Raw genomic sequence first — 19323 nt, 5'->3', positions numbered from 1 at the left:
AGAATATACCTACATGCGCGTCTATGAGGCTTTTTGTCGTGCATACATGTGGCTTGTCGAGTAGTGGTAGATACCTATGTTTCATGCGAGCACGGCGATTTCTCGGTCGCCGCTGTCGGCCGATGACATGTCACGGCGTTCTCATAGAGAAGTTATCCGAAACACGAGCATGCAGAGTGTTCGTTGAGATATATATATATACATTACATCTTCTATTAAGCGTCGTTAAATACATTCAGAATAAGAATGCTTAGAATCATGATTTTGGGGGGTTGCTACGACCTGTATAATGCTTTCTCTGTGGTATCACTTCGTTTGCTTCGTAGACAGAGATGACGGTCTACTGCTCTCATACTCTTATATTATTATCGGAGTATGAGAGCAACTCACAGCGTTTCATTAATCTCATCGCTGTAATTCTATACGAACTACTTTATAACCCCAAATAACGCCTAACAGATTAATTAACTCACCTTTGAGGATAATAGGTATTATTAGAACAGAGTACCTAGGACGGAAAGCCACTCGAAAAATTTGCGGAATTATTTCAGGCCATCCTTACTCGTTAACGGGAAAACTGTATGTCCGAACGTATTCACAGTTAACTAGGTAAGATGTCTAAATTATGAAGGTAACTGGCAATCTCAATATTACCATATTTATTCGAACTGTCATGACGTATATTTTTGACTAGTGACGATTGATGAGTTGCTGGCTGTGAGTCTGCGATAGCGAACGAACTTATAAAAATGCAATGGAACAGCAGATAGGTAAGGGCTCTTAGAAATGGAATAACGTCTTCGGCGACCACGCAGTGTTCAATATTGCAGTAAGCCACTCGGCTAGCGAGTAGTTGCGAAGAGAGCCCATGGCTGTCGTGTCTCGGTCTTAAGTTCTAGGTCACTGCGACGGCTCGCGAGAAGGATCCTCCTTTACAATATAATCTACCAAATCATGACGTATAATAGCTCCATAATAACCAAAATCCAAGGCGTGAGGGCGGACATAGCGATATACCTATAGTCCGTATCTATTAGCTGTTTACAACACATGTAGCTGATGGTTAAGCCCAACCGGTAGCAGGTCCGGGTCGGACATTATTTGCTCTAGTTCCACGCCGAACTTAATACCATCTATACGCGGATATAGGTGTTAGCGGATGTATGAATAGCCCTTATTGGAATAGTACCAAGATAACATTGGTTAACTACTTAGATTTAAACCCGCTTTCTTATACCCGGGTTTTCTCTTCGAAGGACTTTTAGAAGCACCGGTATTCGCGCTGTCACGCCATTTTTCGGGCGCTGGGCTTTAATTAGGAATTTTTTTTTAAAATAGATAAAGATTAATCAAAACCAATAGAACAATATCTCGATGCTTGAAAATAACTAAAAAATACCTATGTTCGTATAGAATCAAAGTGCTTTTTGAAGTATATCCCTGGTGGAATAGGAGTTATGTAGTAGCGCTGCTGTGTGCCGTTCCACTATAACGACACCCAATTTATCAATTACTATATATAAAGCGTACGGATCATTCTACGTCAATGTGTTCTAGACAGACTTTGCTATCCTCCATATTCGAAACCCGAACCGTATTATTAAATCCATCACCATGCCGACCCCAGCAGAGAACGCAAAGGCAGTTACCTCATTCGTTAAAACAATATACACTGATACGTACGAGTATATCTCTCCAAAGAATTTAGATCTCAGTGGAAAATCGGTCTTCATCACTGGAGCTTCCAGGGGCGTTGGGAGGGAGACGGCACTTAGCTATGCTAAGGCCGGCGCTTCTGGAATTATCGTCGGAGCTCGGTCGGACTTGTCAAGTTTAGTGCCCGAGATCAAAGAAGCAGCAAAAAAAGCCGGTCGCAAGGCCGAACCGACGGTCCTCGCCTTGAAGTTCGATGTCACGTCGGAAGACAGCGTTAAGGCTGCTGCAGACGCCGTTTCGGCCAAGTTCGGAGGAAGGCTGGATATATTGATTAACAACGCTGGCTACCTCGACGATTGGGTGCCCATTGCCGAGGCGAACGCGGATTCCTGGTGGCAGACGTACGAAATCAACGTGAAGGGGGTCTTCCTATGTAGCAAGTATTTCATCCCGCTGCTCCTCGCAAGCGAGACCAAGACCAACATCCTCACAACGAGCATGGGCGCTATTGCGGTTAAACCCACCGCTTCGGCCTACCAACCCAGCAAGTTTGTTGTCAGCCGGCTTGCGGAATACGTAGCAGCCGAGTACGGGGACCAAGGCATAGTCTGCTACTCGCTCCATCCCGGCGGCATCAAGACGGATCTGGCGACTAATATGCCCAAGGATGTACAAGCTCTGGTCATCACTGACGAAGTAGCGCTTCCGGCGGATACGCTTGCATGGCTGGGAGCTGAGAGGCGACCTTGGATGAACGGGAGATTTATTAATGTCAAGTGGGATATGAAGGAGCTCGAGGCTAAAAAAGACGAGATAGTTAAGGGAGACTTGTTGAAGTTTAGGTTGACGACATCAGCTTAATTTCTTTACCTAGGTACCTACCTACTATGTTGTTGTTATAGGTGATCATCTTTGTCAGTACATACTTTAGGTATACCGTATAGTGAACCTATAGAGAAGTAACATGTCTTATTGGTCAATCGATTGTATTATGTAACTAACTGATATACTTCGTACTTCGTACCCAATGTACCTAAAGGTTGCCTAGGTAGGTATCCACCTGACGTCGCCTGGGTTCGTCATAGTGGACAGTTACATGCACCCGCTAAGCTGCAGACTTGGGTATCACTAAAGTTTAAGGGTCCCACAAGTAAACCCGTAAGCTCTTTTCCTCATTGATAGCTTCAGATATGTGTTTTTAAAACTTGCGGTGTTTTTACTCTTTTACATTATGATACCCAATTCTTTTTGCAACTGAAGCTGAGCTAATTGCAACTTCCTTCTAGCCTTCCTTTTGTCCATATTTTCACCATAGACGTTTTATAGGGAAGTCAATGGCCGCGATTGATCCTTGCACGACGCGTTAATTACCTTACCTTACCTACCTTACCCTCCGACCCACGATGCCCTCCCGCAATGCCCGCCCAAAATCAAAACCCCCCGCGAACGAATTCAATGCCATTGCGGCGGAATGGGCCCGCGCAAAGCAATTGAAAGAGCTTGAGGATGCTGCACAGAAGAAGCCAGAATCTTCCACATCTGATGATGCGCGGCGTGTGGCTCTCGAAACTCATCGAAAGAAGGCTTTTGAGCGCCGCTCTTTTTGGACCATAGGTTTTTGGGGCTGGCTGCTCTGCATCCACATCGTTGGTATATTACTCTTTACCAGCGGTTTCCTTTTGACTAGGTTGGTCTTGGATGAACAGTCAGAATGCGATAGCCCACCTATAGAACCGTTATTGGAATGGAAAGGGAAGGGCACCGTGGATGGTGGCTGTTGGCATCCCAAGACCTTTGACAAAGCTGTTATTGTATTGGTGGATGCTTTGCGATACGATTTCACGGTCCCGGTTGAGGAGGACGACCATGCTGAAGTTTACCACAATGCGCTTCCTTTCCTCTACGAAACTTCGGTTAAATCGCCAGGAAATGCCTTTCTACGACCATTTATTGCGGACCCCCCGACTTCTACTCTTCAAAGACTGAAAGGTCTAACCACGGGCACTTTGCCCACGTTCATGGACATAGGTTCCAGTTTTGCGGGGACGGCTATAGAGGAGGATAATCTTTTAATACAGTGGAGGGCTCAAGGAAAGCGAATAGCTCATTTAGGAGACGACACTTGGACCGCACTATTCCCCGATTATTTCCAACCTAACATCAGCAGGGCCTACGACAGCTTTAATGTTTGGGATTTACACACCGTTGACAATGGAGTCTTGGACCACATATTCCCGTTATTGAAGCCGGATCAGACACAAAAATGGGACGTTCTCATAGGGCATCTTCTTGGCGTGGACCATGCTGGCCATCGGTACGGACCCAATCATGCTGCGATGACTGCCAAGCTTCAGCAGATGAATGGTTTCATTCAAAACCTCACCAAGGAAATCGATGACAATACGTTATTGGTAGTTATGGGCGATCATGGAATGGACGGCAAGGGCGACCACGGTGGTGAAAGCGATGATGAAGTCGAAGCTGCGCTGTGGATGTATTCAAAGAAGCCAGTATTCGGTCGTACCCAGCCCGAGTTCAAAACTCCACCCGCAACGGCCAAGATCCGGCCCGTAAACCAGATCGATTTAGTCCCAACCTTGGCTCTTCTCTTGGGTATTCCTATACCGTATAACAATCTTGGCCGGCCGATCGAAGAAGCATTCATTGGTCTTAAAGGGAGCGCCTGGGATGTTCTCGCAGCCGCCTCTAGTATAACATCCGCTGGAATCAGGAGATATCAAGCATCCTACTTCAAAGCCCGAGGTATCGAGCAGAGCACGAAGCCTGGGTCTCCCGCGGCACTCTGGAAGGATGCGGAAGCCCTCGTCCAAGCAGGCACTAAATCTAGATCGTGGCAAGCTATATACGATGCTTATACTACGTATCAGCAGGAGACGCTAAGAATCTGCAAAGAGCTATGGGCTAGCTTCGATATCCCGAAGATGATACTGGGCATCGTAACCATGGCGTTTGGAGTAGTCGTATTATTACTATACGTCTCGAGGGATGAAGATGAAGATTTTGCAGTCCTGGATAACGCCGAGCTGGACTTCGCCGAGAGGAGCTTGGAATTACAGAGTTCGTTGGCAGAGCCGGAGGGCACATCTTACAAAAGTTTCAGCAAGTCGCTCGCCAAGACTGGACTTCTAAGCGGTGGCATAATAGGAGTTTTAAGCTTGGGATTTATCTATATCACAGGATCTGACGAATGGATACTAGCAGCTGCCGCAACAGCTATTGGAAGTATGCTCGCTGTGACTGGTGTTCTATTACAGATCCGTGGGATACGCATACTCAACCTACTACCGAATACCCCCTGGGGATGGCTATCCGTCATCTTTACGTTAAGCCAATCTATCGGCTTTGCATCTAACTCGTACACTATCTGGGAAGACTCAATCTCACTATTTTTCCTCTCGACATTTGGGTTTGCAAGCGCAATCGCCTCGCTTCGACTATTATCAGTACGCGATCGGACTCTAGGCGTTTATCACTCCATTTTGTTTGTTATCCTTGGACGGGTGGCGTCTTTCTCGAAACTATGCAGAGACGAGCAGATGCCATACTGCACGTCAACGTACTACGCATCCGCCAACTCATCAACCTCAGCCCCTTGGCAATTGGTTATCCCATTCCTCGTCTTCCTCATCCTCCCGTCTATCATCAAATCATACCTGCAAAGCTCGCGATCATATGAGGGTCTCGCACCTATGTGGATCGGTACTGTCTTCCGAACCGGCCTTTTCCTAGCCGCCGTATACTGGGCTCTGGATGCGGCGGATAATGCAAATTGGCTTACCTCGATCCCGGAGAAGACGCTGAAGACTATTCACGTCTCCATCGCCCAACTAGTCCTGGCCGTGGCCATCGTAGCCGGCACTACAGCTTTCATCTGGGCTCCTCCCTGCGTCAAGATCTTCACAACCGCACCCAATAGTAGCAGAGCACAGATCACCGTCCTCGGCTTCGGCAACGCCAACGGCGCGCGGTACCTCTTCCTTCCGATCAACATCGCCGCCGCCTGCATCCTCCTCTCGAAACCCATGGGCGGTGGTGCCCTTGCTATCATGCTTTGGCAAATCCTCTCCTTAGCCGAGATCATCGACCTGAACGACCTCTCCGCCGAAACCATCGGACCCGTAACATTAGCGTTACTCGGCAATTTTCACTACTTCAAGACAGGCCACCAAGCCGTCCTAGCATCCATCCAATGGGACAGCGCATTCATCCCCCTCCTCACCCTGCGCTACCCCTGGAGCCCCCTCGCCGTCGCCCTCAACACCTTCGCCGGGCAGATCTTAGCCGCGACTTCCGCTCCGCTCTTAACCCTATGGAAAACCTCGCCCAACCGTCGCGGCGTCCTAGAAAGTGCCAGCCGCGCGCTCGCCGCGCTGGTCGCGTACTATGCCGTGCAGAGCCTCGCGACGATGGCGTGGGCGGGCCATCTCCGCAGACATCTCATGCTGTACCGCGTGTTTAACCCGCGGTTCATGATGGCGGCTACGGTGCTGCTGGTAGTGGATTTAGTTGCTATCGGGGTCGCGTTGCTAGGCGTCAGGACGAATGTCCTTGCCATCAGCGAGGTTTTCGGGTTCGCGGACTAGGGGGTCGCGTACTCACAGGCAGACGGGTGGCAAATCATAGTGCCCAAGGAATTGGGGTGGATAACTTACATAAAGAGAAATGACGATGGAACGCCTATGTATGTACGCGTTTTGCCATTCGGGTAGAGGAGAAGCGAATGAGGCATAGGGTTTGTTAAGGTATGTCAAGAAAAGAAAGGAAAGGAAAGGAAATGCAGGAAATACCTTAGATACCTAGGTAGATAGCCACGCACCTAAGATGTAAGCAGGCAAGGAAGTAGATGAATAAAAGATATTTCATCTTTATCATTGGATATCACATCAGTAGATACACGCACGTATGTAGAGTCTTAACGAGACCTCAAGGCGAGGTCCGCTGGAGAGTACATTGGTTATGTAAGTGCCCGTAATGCTGTATACTGAGGGTATAATGTCTATCTACCTACCTTAGGTACCTACTTATACTTAATCTAGGTATTCACGCATTCACACAATCTTTTAACCTCCACTGCTTATCTAGGTACCTAGCCATCCACCATAGGAACAAACATGTCACGAATATATCACGTATCCACCGATTCGAAGTACGATATCAGTTGAGCCAGGCGGATTGATGGAAAATGTGAATGAATCCTCCCGACTAATCCGCGAATACCCGTCATCTATGTATGTACCTACACGAGACACTAATCCTTGGGTTAATATACCGTATACGTCAGCCTACTTAACCCTACTTAAGTCATCTCTCATACGTATATATATATATATATATATAAATAGTGATAAAGTATGCAGCGATGTAGTATAAAGTGCTGGTTCGTGAAGCATATACATATGTTCGATTGCATTTTTACAATTGGGTTTTTACTATTTAGCTAGCCTATCCGCTTGTTGAGTACCAAGTACTTACATATGCAGGCTGCAATTATGTACAGGAATCCTATTTTCGTCGTAGGATGGCGTTGGGTGAGCATGCTTCGCCCCATGTCTCAGACACACATCCAGATTGACGACAACCACCGCCGCCACGAATCCAACACGCCTATCTACCTAATTCAAGCCTCAATACGTACCTCGTATGTGCTCGTGTGGTGTCTCCCCATTTAATCCTCCATCTCTTATTCCATAATAAAAATAAGGAAGCTGGCGTTAATTAGCAATATAAATAGAAATAGAAAATAGTTTTATGTTGTGAGAAAAGAAGGCCGAGAATATCGAGTTGGGTATCAAAAAAAAGCGCCGGTATGTATATATGTAATGTTACCGATTCGTAAAAGCAGTCGTCCCAATCCAGTACCCGAAAGCTTGTATCCAAAACAAGCATATTTTGTATGCCTAACCCCGTTCCAAAGACGCCCAAGAAGTGAATTACTGCCGGATCGAAGTACCGATCGTAGGCCCATAGAACGCTACCGAAGCAAGCGTGAAACGAATATGAATAAAAATGACAGGATAAGTAGAGACGGTGCTTGCGTTATAGACGTCGCGGCACTCTCTGGAAGTGGTTCGGGAAGTGTTGCGCTGACGAAGTTCCCACCGCAGTTTGCGTCTATTTGCTCAGCTGCTTTTACGTACGTGCTCGATATCCATTTCGTTCGGTCAGCCGCCGCTGCTTGATATATCTTCATCGTTTCGCTTGTGCAGGTATCGCATGCGGGAACAGCTGTTTCGGGGAGAGATGAATTGAAAGGTAATGTGTATAGGTAGACGTTGGAAGCAGTCGTTAGGTTTGTAACCGCATTGACAAAGCAATATGTCGAAGTGTCCGCATTGTATAAACACGTCGCGCCATATATCTCTTCGTACGACTTCATTCCTTTATAGGCCTGGACCACTAGGTCATTTCGCTTGGTGTAATCCTCTCCGCAATTCTCATCGGATTTGAGCTTCTCAGCGAGATCGTTGAGATAAGTTGTACAAGACTGCTTGTCAGCTTTGCATGATGTTTCGACGACCTGAGTGATTTTGACCACGGATTTCATAGCCTGGAAGAATGAATTGGAATTCTAGAAATCTTGTTAATTACAAAGCCTACGAGATGAGCGATATTTAAGACTCACCTTCAAAAGTAGCGAAAGAGGATAACAGGCTTGGAATGTCGGGTCCTCTAAAAAGGCGTTGATAAAATCGAGGCAAGATCCTTCCCCATCTTCGCCGGAGAAGTTTGCAGCCAGTGCGCCATCGAAGGGTGTGGGAAGAGGGCCTGTCGCAACGGTTGTTTGAGCAGTTACGTCTCCAGTGGCCGTGGCTGTTGAGACGTCGACTGTGAACGTCGTCTCTGGCTGTCGAGGGACAAGCTGGCGATGCTCGTCTTCGGACATGATCTGCCAGTGACCGTTGACGAAAACCGGTATCCGCGTATCAATTAGTAGATTTGTCTCAGTCGATCGTGGGGTGTCCTCGGATGAAATAGCAGCAGCTAGGGGGATCCAAGAGGAAATGATTAGGATGATCACTGCCATATATATCCATTGTTTGTGGTATGGTGAAACGGCAGCAGGGTAGGGCGGGCCCCCGCGGCGCAGTGACCACTGGGACCTGAAGGAGCGGTTCGAATGCATTATTTATGTCCCCGAAGCAGGTAACCGATCAGCGGCTTGTTCGTACATTACTTGGTGATGCTAGAGCCTCCGGCCGGTAGTGATCCGGCGAATACTACGATAGCTAATTGCGGTTCGAAGCTTCAAGTGAAGTTGTAGTAGGAAAATTCTGGCCGTTCCCACCGTTTGCCCTTATTATATTTAACAAATAGCTCCGTTGCGGGGACGGGCTAGCCAATATAAAAAACTGACGGGTAAATGAATGCGTCCCGTAGCGAAGAGTAGAATACCAATGAGATAGTGCGCTTCTATGCAACGAAAATGCCGTAGGCCCGTAGCAAATCCAAAGCAGCGTGCGGGGGTAAATGTTGAAGCTGGAAAATCCACCCCGTGATATGTGTTGGTCTGTTGGTCACTATCAGAGTATTGGGGATAGATAATGACTATGGAGGCCCAACGACGAAAAGAGCAGGAGGATCCCGTTCATAAGCACAAACAGCACACCCGGGCTTTTTCAATCAAATTCTGTTCGAAGCGACACTGGCCATGGGACGACGGTGTATGTATGTATGTATGTATGTATGTATGTATGTACGAGCGGCCCCCGAGCGTTCCCATTTTGGGGCTTCAAGCCGGTTGGCCTATCCGATGTTTCCCAAGATCCAAGAGCACAAAACGCTAGTCTAGACCGGGCGCCTGTCAAAAATGCAGCGGAGAAGATATCGCAATTGGGGTTCGTAGCGTAATAAGACGTGGGCTATAGGCTCTTGGCCGCCCTTGGTAAAAGAAGCGAACCGACCCCAAGTATGTAAGCTGGTGCCTGCCTGCCTCGATGGGCATAGCCAATATGACCGCGCAGCCATGAGTAACATAACACAGGCGACATGTCATTTCTTTGAAGAGGTAAGAGGTGCCGAAATCCATCACATCGGCACATCTCAGGAGGTGAAGCTAGTTAATTGGACAAGGACAAGGACTTCCTTGCTTGATGAAATGTTTACCTAGGGGAGCTTGGCTTTGCTTAAGAGTTTTCGAGAAGGGCTAGTACAATACGTAGCTAGTCTAGAACCGAGTCTTTTTTTTTTTTCTCCGATTCGACTCGATCTCGATTGAGGATGCATGAGGTGTTTGTCAGGTTTGTTTGATGGAGTTAGGAAGTTGGCAGGTTGGTTAAGGGGATTGGACGGGGGTTGCATAAGCGAAATTTTAAAAAGTTTAGGTACTGCAAATTCGGCAACTTTCGCTCTTAGTTGCTAGACACGGCAGGCATGAATTGTAATTTCTAACGAATCATAAAGTTTAGATACATAAAATTTCCGGTTTAAACTGTGGTACCTTTTATGTAGGTACCTAGCCTAACCTATATAATACTTGTATTCATTAAAGAAATTGTATTATAGGTACATACTTAAAACGTGCTAGTACTGCATTATTCAACACTAATGTCAGGCACAGCCGCAACTCTGCAGCTCCTCGTGGTCTACCTGGACCGCTAACAGCCATTAGGGTTATTTTGCTCTAGCGCAGCGGATACCTGCCCCTGCCCTGTTCTTGTTAGCCATCGTACCTCCTACTTGGGTATGTACAGCGTGGTTACCATGTATGTATGTACATACCTAGGTATACATATAGGTAATAGACGATGGATGCCAAGTCCAGTCTAGATACCTAGTTCTTATCACTTACACGCAATAATAAAGCCGACTAGTTGCGACTATTTTCAACTCTTTAGATGACCGCTTCAACTAAACCTAGGTAATAAAGCAACTAATTCCACACCCAAGGTCAAATAGATCTTTAAAGACAAGCGAGGTGCTACAAACCATAGCTTTCTTTCTCAGCTCCGGTTCATCCGTCCGGATCATCACGATCGGTAGTGCAAAGGTAGGTAACATCGGGTCGCAATATTGCAAGGCTAGACGCGTATGTACTATGTATGTATTCCTTCCTTGCCTCGAGCCAAGACGGTCCGTTGATTGGTTTTCGCTTACCCAAGATTTCTCTTCATTTCGTACATATTAGAACCCAGGATCCCGGGTTCTTTCTTACCAATGAGATTTCGAGACTTACTATGGCTCCCTCGCTCTAGATTAACGAGGTCTTACACTATTAACTTGGCCGTCCCTTCGAGACACTTGAAGAAGCGGGCTACCTACTAACAGCTCGGCTGGCTGGGGCCATGTAGGTAGTACTGAGAGGCGTCGGAATATATCACGATACCTACGCAGATTAAACCCTCAAATGTATTGGGATAACTAACTAAACAATTTTATGTACTTTATGTAAGTTTAATATAAGTCATACGCGTGACTGATGCAAGCACGCGGCTTTCCAAGGTATCACTATGCACTTCATTTATATCTTCACCGACTCATATTGCGACTGTGCGGCTTATCATTCGCAACATTATACCCAAAATCAATGCAGTCCCATGAAGCATATGTATAAACCATGAAACAGCTCCAGGTAATCCGTAGATCGATCGTCAATCTCATAACCTTGGGTGGTTAATGATCGACGGAGATCGTCACTTAAAGTTGAACCGATCCAGCCCTACATCGTGATCTACATCACTGCTTAGACCACTTATACATACAGCATCTATATGAATACGCCTCCTAGCTTCCCATCCCGTCAGCAATAACCCAATATCCGAACATACCACCAAAAGTCTAACCTCAGCTCTCTCCCACCTCCACCCGACAGACAAAACAGTATCCATCTTCGTGCAACTTCACCAAGCCATTCCTTTCCTTTCCTTCCCCGTGCAATTAGTAACCCACCTCACCCCGACCCGAGGTTCAAGATGCATGCCCTCTGCCGTCTAGGTAACTCCTAACCTCCCATCCACAAACATGTGCGTAGGTAGGCAAGACGCATGGCACCATCCACGCGGCCTCCCTCCCTCCTCGTGGCAGCCGTGAGACAAGAAGACGCATCTACCCGCGCCTAAGACACGCCTGTCCCGTACAAACAGACCTACCTACCTACCTACCTTACGTCCGTGCTCATCGGAGGATAGACATGTACCTACCTACTATTAGTAGCCACACGATTCTCAGCTGCCGCGAGCTCCAACCTAACGACGGCATCGGGTCTCAGCCACCAATATCTCGTCTCGCCTGCTTCAGTTTCAGTTTCAGGGCGGGCTCCATTCCTCGTATATCTCCGCATGTACAATACGTCGCGACGGTCAGATGTCGTAGCTAGCTTGGAGGACGTAAGTGGAAGTAACAGGCGATATACGATACTGCTAACTACCTGTAATGTATTACCAAAATATTAGCTTCAGTCTAGAATAACTACCTAATTAATATTAGCATACTCAACTAGTTAGCGATTACGATCTACGTAGTTCGACGTGCTTAGGTACCTTAGGTATGCAAGGAAACAAAAAGTGAACTGCCTACCTATCTTCTATAACTACAGTCAAGCAAAGAGGCGTTTAATATTTCGAGCTGCTTAACAACAGAAGTAAGTCTAATCACCTCAAATAATTAGCCAAGGTTGATAATAATAGTATGCCATATATAGGATTAGATACTTACATATTCTCCATATCAGACCCTGCCGTTAAGTATATCAAATCAAATCACACAAGCAGACAGACGCAATCACCAAAACCCAACCTTCCATACCCAATTATGTTTTGAGTGGTTCATTACATTTTACAATTAACTAAGTGACAAGAGTTTTTCTTTCATCCCTTCAGCCCATATGCTATGCTTGCTGCCCATATCATACCTACATCTAGCCATCTACCTCGTAAGTATAAGTAAGCATAGGCAGGCATATCTAGACCCTAAAACGCCAATACGATGCTATATATAAATCGGCCCGCGCCCCCGTCGCCCACTCATGCGACGGCGCGGCCTCTTTCTCTAATAACTCGTCTGCCAACTGCGCTGAGCAGCGGGGGGGAATCTTTATATATCAAAATGAGGGAATATCATCAAAATACCGCGGCCATATATACGTCTTAAAAATCCAACTTAGCTCTCCTACCGAGTCTTCTCCAGACTCTGCAGGTTGACTAGCTCGGCATATCGTCCATTCATCCGCATAAGCTCGGCATGCGTGCCTTCTTCAACAATGCGTCCCTGGTCAAACACGTAGATAACATCGGCCTTCTGGATGGTACTAAGACGGTGCGCCACGGCAATCGTGGTTCGGCCCTTCGCAGCCTTGTCGAGAGCCGCTTGCACAACGTGTTCTGACTCCGAATCCAAAGCACTAGTAGCTTCGTCCAAGAGCAGAATCTTCGGGTCGCGGATAAGCGCACGCGCGATGGCAATACGCTGCTTCTGTCCACCAGACAGCAGGGCACCCTTGCTACCGACAACCGTGTTGAAGCCATCCGGTAGGGACATGATGAATTCGTAGATGTTGGCTTCTCTGCAGGCGAACTCGATGACTTCGTCTGTAACGGTTTGGGAAGAGGAACCAAGGAGAATGTTCTCCTTAATCGTGCCTTGGTACAGGGTTGGTTCTTGGGATACGAGAGCGACGAAGGATCGGTACTGGTTGACGTTCAGGGTGCTTATCTCTTTTCCGTCGACGAATACGCCACCAACGAGAGGATCGTAGAATCGTTCCAATAAAGCAATCGTCGTGCTCTTTCCGCAACCCGAAGCACCAACCAAGGCAACATATTGACCAGGACGGATTGTCAAGTTCAAACCGCGAAGTACAGGTTGTTCAGGTCGTGTCGGGTATCGGAAGTGGACATCTCGGAATTCAATGTTACCTTCAATGGCTTCAACAGGGGTACCGTCCTCAGACCAGGTGTCAATAGTCGGCTTTCGGTCAAACAGCGTTTTGAGCTCCTCGGCGGCGCCGTGAGCCTTGCCCATATCGGGAGCGAACGAGAAGATAGTACCCGCAGACTGTGCACCAAACACCGTCGACATGAACACCACAAAGAAGGTAAAGAGGGAATATTCGCCCTTAGCGATCAAGGTGCCACCGTACCAGAAGCCAAGGGCAAAGACCAGGAAAGTGAGTGACTGAGAAGCAGCGTAGAGTGTCGACGACTTCAATACGGATATCAAACTGGCTCTCTGCTGAATAGCAAGAGACCTCCTATATTGAGCCATGACATCCTCCTCCCTAGTCAGAGATGCGACGGTGCGGATGGCTGAGATGGCTTCAGATGCGTATGTAGCACTTTGTTCGTAAGCCTTTCTGGAGCGACGTTGGAAATGCGCCAGCATATAGAAGCGGAAGAAGCCACAACCTAATAGAAGTGGGATCGTGGCGATACAGACAAGAGCTAATTTCCAGCCGAATGCGAGAGCGAGCACCATTGCCGATACAAGCGTTGTGGTAACCATAAGCAAAGTACCAAGAGTAACACCGCTAAGACCAGCCACGTGAGTAGTTTCGGTAGACAGGAACGATGTGAGGGCACCGGCAGTGTTCTCATCTCGATCAAAGAAGGCAACGTCCTGACGTAGCATGGTTCGGAAAGCCCTATCTCTGACACGGTGAATTAATCGCTCGGAACATTTGGCAAAGGCAACACCCTGGGATATTTGGGCGATGAGCATGACAAATGCCAGCATGAGGAACATGGCGCTCCAGAAATCGCTATCCTTCTTGATCTGATGGCTGTTCGCAGGGGTGATAGGCACAGCCAATGTCTATGTCGAGTTAGTTAAGGGCAATGTCACGAAAAGGCTTAGTATGCGGAACACTTACGAGGATCTGCTTAGAGAAGAAGAAGGCTTGAGTTGGGTTACCACCTCCACAGATGATAGACCAGAACAAGCCGTAAAGCATTAGTTTCCACTCCTCCTTGTTAAACGACGCAATCAGCTTAATCAGAGTCCATAATGAGTACTTTTTCCTTTCCTCGGGCTTGCGACCTTGAAGAGCCCTGCTGGATGCGGATCCCTGGGTTGTCGATCGGTTCAGTTTATCGCGGATGTTGTCATCGGGGTCTTCGACGTAGCCAGTATCGCCTGCCTTGGAAGCCGTGCGAATGAGACTCTCGTCCTTGGCGTCAAGTGCCTCTTGCTCTTCCGCGGTCAGATCATTTACAACAGCGATGTTCTGTGCATTAACAAGCTTTGCGTATGCGCCGTTGAGTTTTAAAAGTTCGTTGTGCGTTCCCTGCTCGACAATAGTTCCTTGCGACATGCATACAATGTTGTGGGCATCCCTGATGGTAGAAAGACGGTGAGCAATAGTAATAGTAGTTCGACCCTCCGCAGCGGCCTCTAACGCAGCCTGTACGACGCCTTCTGACTTGGTATCTAACGCGCTTGTCGCCTCATCGAGTAGAAGAACTGGAATTAAAGTCAGATAAATTTACGTGCTTCTTGACGCGTTATGACTTACTCTTAGGGTCCGACACGACGGCTCTAGCGATAGCGATACGTTGCTTCTGACCACCGGACAATAAGAATCCACGCTCGCCAACATTTGTTTCGTATCCCTCTGGTAAAGCCATGATGAAATCGTGAGCATTGGCCTTCTTAGCTGCTTCAAAAACCATCTCTTTCTGTTTTTCTTCGCTTTCATTTTCGTATTTGGTGCCAATGAGACCATGCTTGATGTTTTGATAAATCGTAGTACCGAATAGGGTAGGTTCTTGGCTGACTAGGGACATCTGTTGGCGTAACCATCGGAGATTCAAAGTGCTAATATCGTGTCCATCTAGCAATACTCTACCCGCCACAGGATCGTAAAATCGTTCCACAAGTCCAACGATAGTACTCTTTCCGGACCCCGAAGTTCCAACCAATGCCGTCGTCTTACCCGCCGGGATCTCCAGTGTCACATCCTTCATGACAACAACCTCAGGTCTCGACGGATATATGTGCTTGATGTTCTCCAGACGGATCGTACCAACAACCTTCTCCAGCTTCTCACCACTCTCGGAAGTGGGATCCAATGGGGACGCACGATCAATGGTGTTGAAAATCTTGGCTGCAGCCGCAAGTCCGGTGCCGAAAGCCTGGAGATTGGGGGCGACGTTACCCAGATTGAAGGCACCAATGATAACCGACATCATAATGATAAGGACGCTCGATAGCGGGATGACACCGTCGACAAGGTATTTGCTGCCCATCCAGAAACTGAGACCGTAGTTCAAGTATATAATCCAGAACATGCCGGCAACCATGCACGCGACCGAGGCAGACTTTCTAAACCCAAAGTGTTCTGCTCGGATGAGGTGGACGTCGTATTGCTTCGATAGGGTACCTTGGGTACCAAAAGCAATAGCATTACGAATTGAGCTGATGACCTCCTCAGCGACGCTGCCTCCCGCCGCATACGCCTGGATGGAGTCCTTGGTATACTTGACGACGAAGCGAGATCCAGTTCCCATGACGAGAAGTAAAGCAAAGAGCGAAGAACATAGAATCAAGGTCAATTTCCAATAGAAGACGAAGCCAATGACGAAGGCGGACACGAATGTTGCCGCTGCTGTCAATGTCAACCCAATCTTCTCAGAAATACCTTCCTGGATCAAATTCGTGTCGGCAGTAATACGAGTAGTAACCTCGCCAGCACCGAGCTTGTCGAAAAAGCCGATGTTCTGGCGCATGCAGCTCTCCAGGTAGTGCTCGCGAATCTTGGCGCTTATGTGTTCTCCGGTATAAATAAAGCCGACGGTTGCGATATAGATGGTTACGAACTCGCCGATGGCCAAGTACACGAAATATAAGACGAGGGTAGTCATCTCGTCCATGAAAGCGTCGTACCCGACAGTACCGAGAAAGAATCCCTGGAACGAATTTTGAAGGTTACCGAAGACGACCGTCATTAGTGGCAACGCGGCGCCGCCCGCGATAGCGCATATAGAGCTGACGGCCATGACTATAAGATCATTCCGAGAAGAGTACCGGTATAAAGTGAGGACGCCGGTCCTTACTTCAGGCGTTATGACTTGTCTCTTGAGAATCTCGGCCTCGTCGGCGGGAAGATGACGAAAAGGATCATCATTGGAATCCTTGGCCGCCTTCACATCTTTCGAATCTGCCTTCTCCAATGCTGGTCCGGATCCGGTAGAATTTCGTCCCTTCTCCGAGTCGCGTTGACTGGAATTGCGACTTGAGGGACCTTCCGCGGCGGCCATCTGAGGCTTTTCCGAGATCTCGTTGGCCATGGCTGCGCTTTGGGTGAAAATGGAGAACCGGTGGTGTCGAGGGTTCTCGCGCGCCGGACGAGATATATTTACGTGGGAAAAACAAAAGGGGGCGGTTCTTGACCGATAGAACGTTGCTGCGGTGTGCCCAGATGCTCCAGACCTTGTTTTCTTAAAGTTCTCGTATGCTTAGTTGGGTTTTAGCGCCTTCTAGTTAATAAAATGCGATGTTCGCTTCTTATCTAGATGTTCAGATGCTGTACATAGTATAAACATGACGGGGGTGTATTAGGTATAATATTATAATTTCCCACTTAATACGTAATTCTTAATGATTCACCGCACGGGATTCGGACGTTAATCCCGGGGCCGAACTCATCCTTTTTCTACGTAAGTTTCGAATGGCAAATAAAGAACAAGGCAAGGATGGTCCGATGGTGCATGCAATTCCAACTTGGGTAGGTGTAGAAGATTCTAATCGATGGGACTGTGGGATGGAATTATACAGGCCGGGCGCGGAAGGCAAGAATTCCGAGCACAACGTTAACGCTAGACTCGCAATCGGTAACTGTTGCGCAGGTACTTAGGGTATGTACCTACCGAGTGGGTTGGTGGGGTACCATATGGAGTCAATTCGGAGTTAGGTGCCAGACTGCCAGCGTGGATTCTGCAAACCAGGATACGAAAGATACGAAATACGCCGCATACGACAATTTGCAAAAGCAAAATTTATACCATGTGCTCCTACCTGAGATGTGTTTGGTTACTTTATCGACCTGACCCTTTTGAGCTTTCGATTGATTTATTGTCTTATAAATTTCTCTACATAGTACATACAAACAGCTGGGGTACTTACGTCTATATAATGTATGCGAAAATTAGTATACCAAACTAAAGGGGCCACTATAAAGGCTAGTGATGCAAAACTTTGTCGCGTAGCAGTAGCTAAAGGGGTAGCAACTGACTATTCTTCTTCCCGCTAGTTAATATTATTATTAAATCTCATAACGGGATTCGAATATGAAACCACGTGAAAATTCAGATGGGGCCAACGAAAAATGTCGTGCCTGTCATCTCATAAATCCCTGTTCGAATATAAAGGTTCCGTTCCGCCGTTGCACGAGATTTCCATCTTACATAATGTATGTAACAGACGTAGTATTTGGGCTCTTCAATTCCGTATTACAGGATAACCGCTAATTATACTAATTATGTACATTAGCAGCGCTCCCCCCACATCCCAGAGACTTAACATGGCTTTGTTTAAGCTGAAGGTCGGCTAACTAATTGCGTAGATCTGATTGATAGCACACCTGATGCATGCGATCTGGAATGACAAATATTTGAAAAGGCGTATCAATACATAGGACGTGCATATTAAGATCGTGTACATACAAAAAATTACTATACCTACCTAACCTACATAAAGCAGCTGTATTATCGGTTGTAGATACCGGTACCAATCATACTACATATCGGCAGAGTCATCCCGAAGAGTCACCCCGAAGAGTCACACCGTTCGTTTATAGTGCCTACAATCTCCTATAATCTCCTGCAATACCATGATATGTATGTATATGACTCTTACGACTGCTTAATTATACCCACTTAGAATAAGATGCACCACTAGCTAATAACTTTGCTTTTTTCTTTTTACGAAGCGAGAACGAGCGCAGCAGCAGCAGGATCGATAACCTATAAGATTATCAGATGGCCAAGATGATACTACCTGCTCAGCAAACAGCGCTCGGAGTTCGGATTTCTAGTGAATTTCGGTACCCGATCATGTAGCAATGCTGACTTCGGCACCTAGTTTAGAGGTATTTTGCGCATGAAACTAGTGGACGATTGGGTGCGCTCTAGAAGCTTATTTGGTAGGTATTGAAGATCGCTGCCCGGGTCCGTAGCTGGTATAAATACACCGAGATAAGAAGGGGAGGGAGGGGCGGCTCTCGCTTCCTTGATCCCGTTAGTCTTCCCATCTCATTATATAAATACCAACCAACCAACCAACCCGTATTCGATCTTATTCCTCTTAGGGATCATCGCCGAGATGCGCCGAATAATACATAGGCAGAAGCTTGCGTTGCTAGGACCCATAGCCATGTGTCGTAAGCGAGCCTGGGACGCTCTACATAGTATGCTAATCGGCGTCGGCACGCCCAAAGTCCGGATTCCAGTAGAGATTTTCATGATTCGAGACTTATATACCGACGATATTCCTCCATAAGACAAATACATACATAACGCGTCACGTAGTTAATAACATGACAAACCGGACTTTCTTTATGCATTAGGTATTCTGTTGAGGCGAGAAGGCAACCCGAAAACGAGACGAGACACTCGAAACGGGCGACGGGCCGCTTTAAGTAAATGTTTAATAAATAAATGAAACCAGGGTAGGTATGTGTAACTTGTAGAGTTGCATATAGTGCGGCTGAAGATTCAG

The 19323-nt window shown here is 47.2% G+C and overlaps 4 protein-coding genes across 4 annotated transcripts; 2 read left to right on the top strand and 2 right to left on the bottom strand.

The window, feature by feature from the left end:
• The first annotated feature begins 1353 nt into the window (after positions 1-1353).
• Positions 1354-2636, top strand: F5Y00DRAFT_240585 (putative oxidoreductase). The gene has a single exon (XM_048008261.1). The coding sequence runs from the start codon at positions 1615-1617 to the stop codon at positions 2515-2517; it is 903 nt and encodes a 300-aa protein (XP_047863772.1). The 5' UTR covers positions 1354-1614; the 3' UTR covers positions 2518-2636.
• Positions 2637-2848: 212 nt separating this feature from the next.
• Positions 2849-6522, top strand: F5Y00DRAFT_240583 (uncharacterized protein). The gene has a single exon (XM_048008260.1). The coding sequence runs from the start codon at positions 3060-3062 to the stop codon at positions 6258-6260; it is 3201 nt and encodes a 1066-aa protein (XP_047863771.1). The 5' UTR covers positions 2849-3059; the 3' UTR covers positions 6261-6522.
• A 533-nt stretch (positions 6523-7055) lies between these two features.
• Positions 7056-9400, bottom strand: F5Y00DRAFT_240582 (uncharacterized protein). The gene is made up of 2 exons (XM_048008259.1): positions 8300-9400; positions 7056-8245 (listed from the first exon to the last, which is right to left on the bottom strand). Exons 1-2 carry the CDS (start codon positions 8798-8800, stop codon positions 7649-7651), a joined length of 1098 nt encoding a protein of 365 aa, XP_047863770.1. The 5' UTR covers positions 8801-9400; the 3' UTR covers positions 7056-7648.
• A 2813-nt stretch (positions 9401-12213) lies between these two features.
• F5Y00DRAFT_240578 (P-loop containing nucleoside triphosphate hydrolase protein) lies at positions 12214-17328 on the bottom strand. The gene is made up of 4 exons (XM_048008258.1): positions 15122-17328; positions 14480-15069; positions 12328-14421; positions 12214-12259 (listed from the first exon to the last, which is right to left on the bottom strand). Exons 1-3 carry the CDS (start codon positions 16893-16895, stop codon positions 12781-12783), a joined length of 4005 nt encoding a protein of 1334 aa, XP_047863769.1. The 5' UTR covers positions 16896-17328; the 3' UTR covers positions 12214-12259; positions 12328-12780.
• Between the last annotated feature and the right edge of the window lie 1995 nt (positions 17329-19323).

The sequence above is a fragment of the Daldinia vernicosa genome (genome assembly GCF_022497035.1).
Source record: "Daldinia vernicosa strain CBS 139.73 unplaced genomic scaffold F5Y00scaffold_31, whole genome shotgun sequence".
Classification (NCBI taxonomy): Eukaryota; Fungi; Ascomycota; class Sordariomycetes; order Xylariales; family Hypoxylaceae; genus Daldinia; species Daldinia vernicosa.
This window is presented reverse-complemented; position numbering and strand designations above follow the sequence as displayed.

What these genes read in the sequence shown, in the direction of transcription:
- F5Y00DRAFT_240585 (XM_048008261.1), top strand. Translation starts at nt 1,615, where the DNA reads ATGCCGACCCCAGCAGAGAACGCAAAGGCAGTTACCTCATTCGTTAAA.
- F5Y00DRAFT_240583 (XM_048008260.1), top strand. Translation starts at nt 3,060, where the DNA reads ATGCCCTCCCGCAATGCCCGCCCAAAATCAAAACCCCCCGCGAACGAA.
- F5Y00DRAFT_240582 (XM_048008259.1), bottom strand. Translation starts at nt 8,800, where the DNA reads ATGCATTCGAACCGCTCCTTCAGGTCCCAGTGGTCACTGCGCCGCGGG. An exon ending in CTCTTTCGCTACTTTTGAAG is followed by an intron (nt 8,246 to 8,299) that starts GTGAGTCTTAAA and finishes CAAGATTTCTAG; the next exon opens with AATTCCAATTCATTCTTCCA.
- F5Y00DRAFT_240578 (XM_048008258.1), bottom strand. Translation starts at nt 16,895, where the DNA reads ATGGCCAACGAGATCTCGGAAAAGCCTCAGATGGCCGCCGCGGAAGGT. An exon ending in CGTCGTGTCGGACCCTAAGA is followed by an intron (nt 15,070 to 15,121) that starts GTAAGTCATAAC and finishes CTTTAATTCCAG; the next exon opens with TTCTTCTACTCGATGAGGCG. An exon ending in TCTTCTCTAAGCAGATCCTC is followed by an intron (nt 14,422 to 14,479) that starts GTAAGTGTTCCG and finishes AACTCGACATAG; the next exon opens with ACATTGGCTGTGCCTATCAC.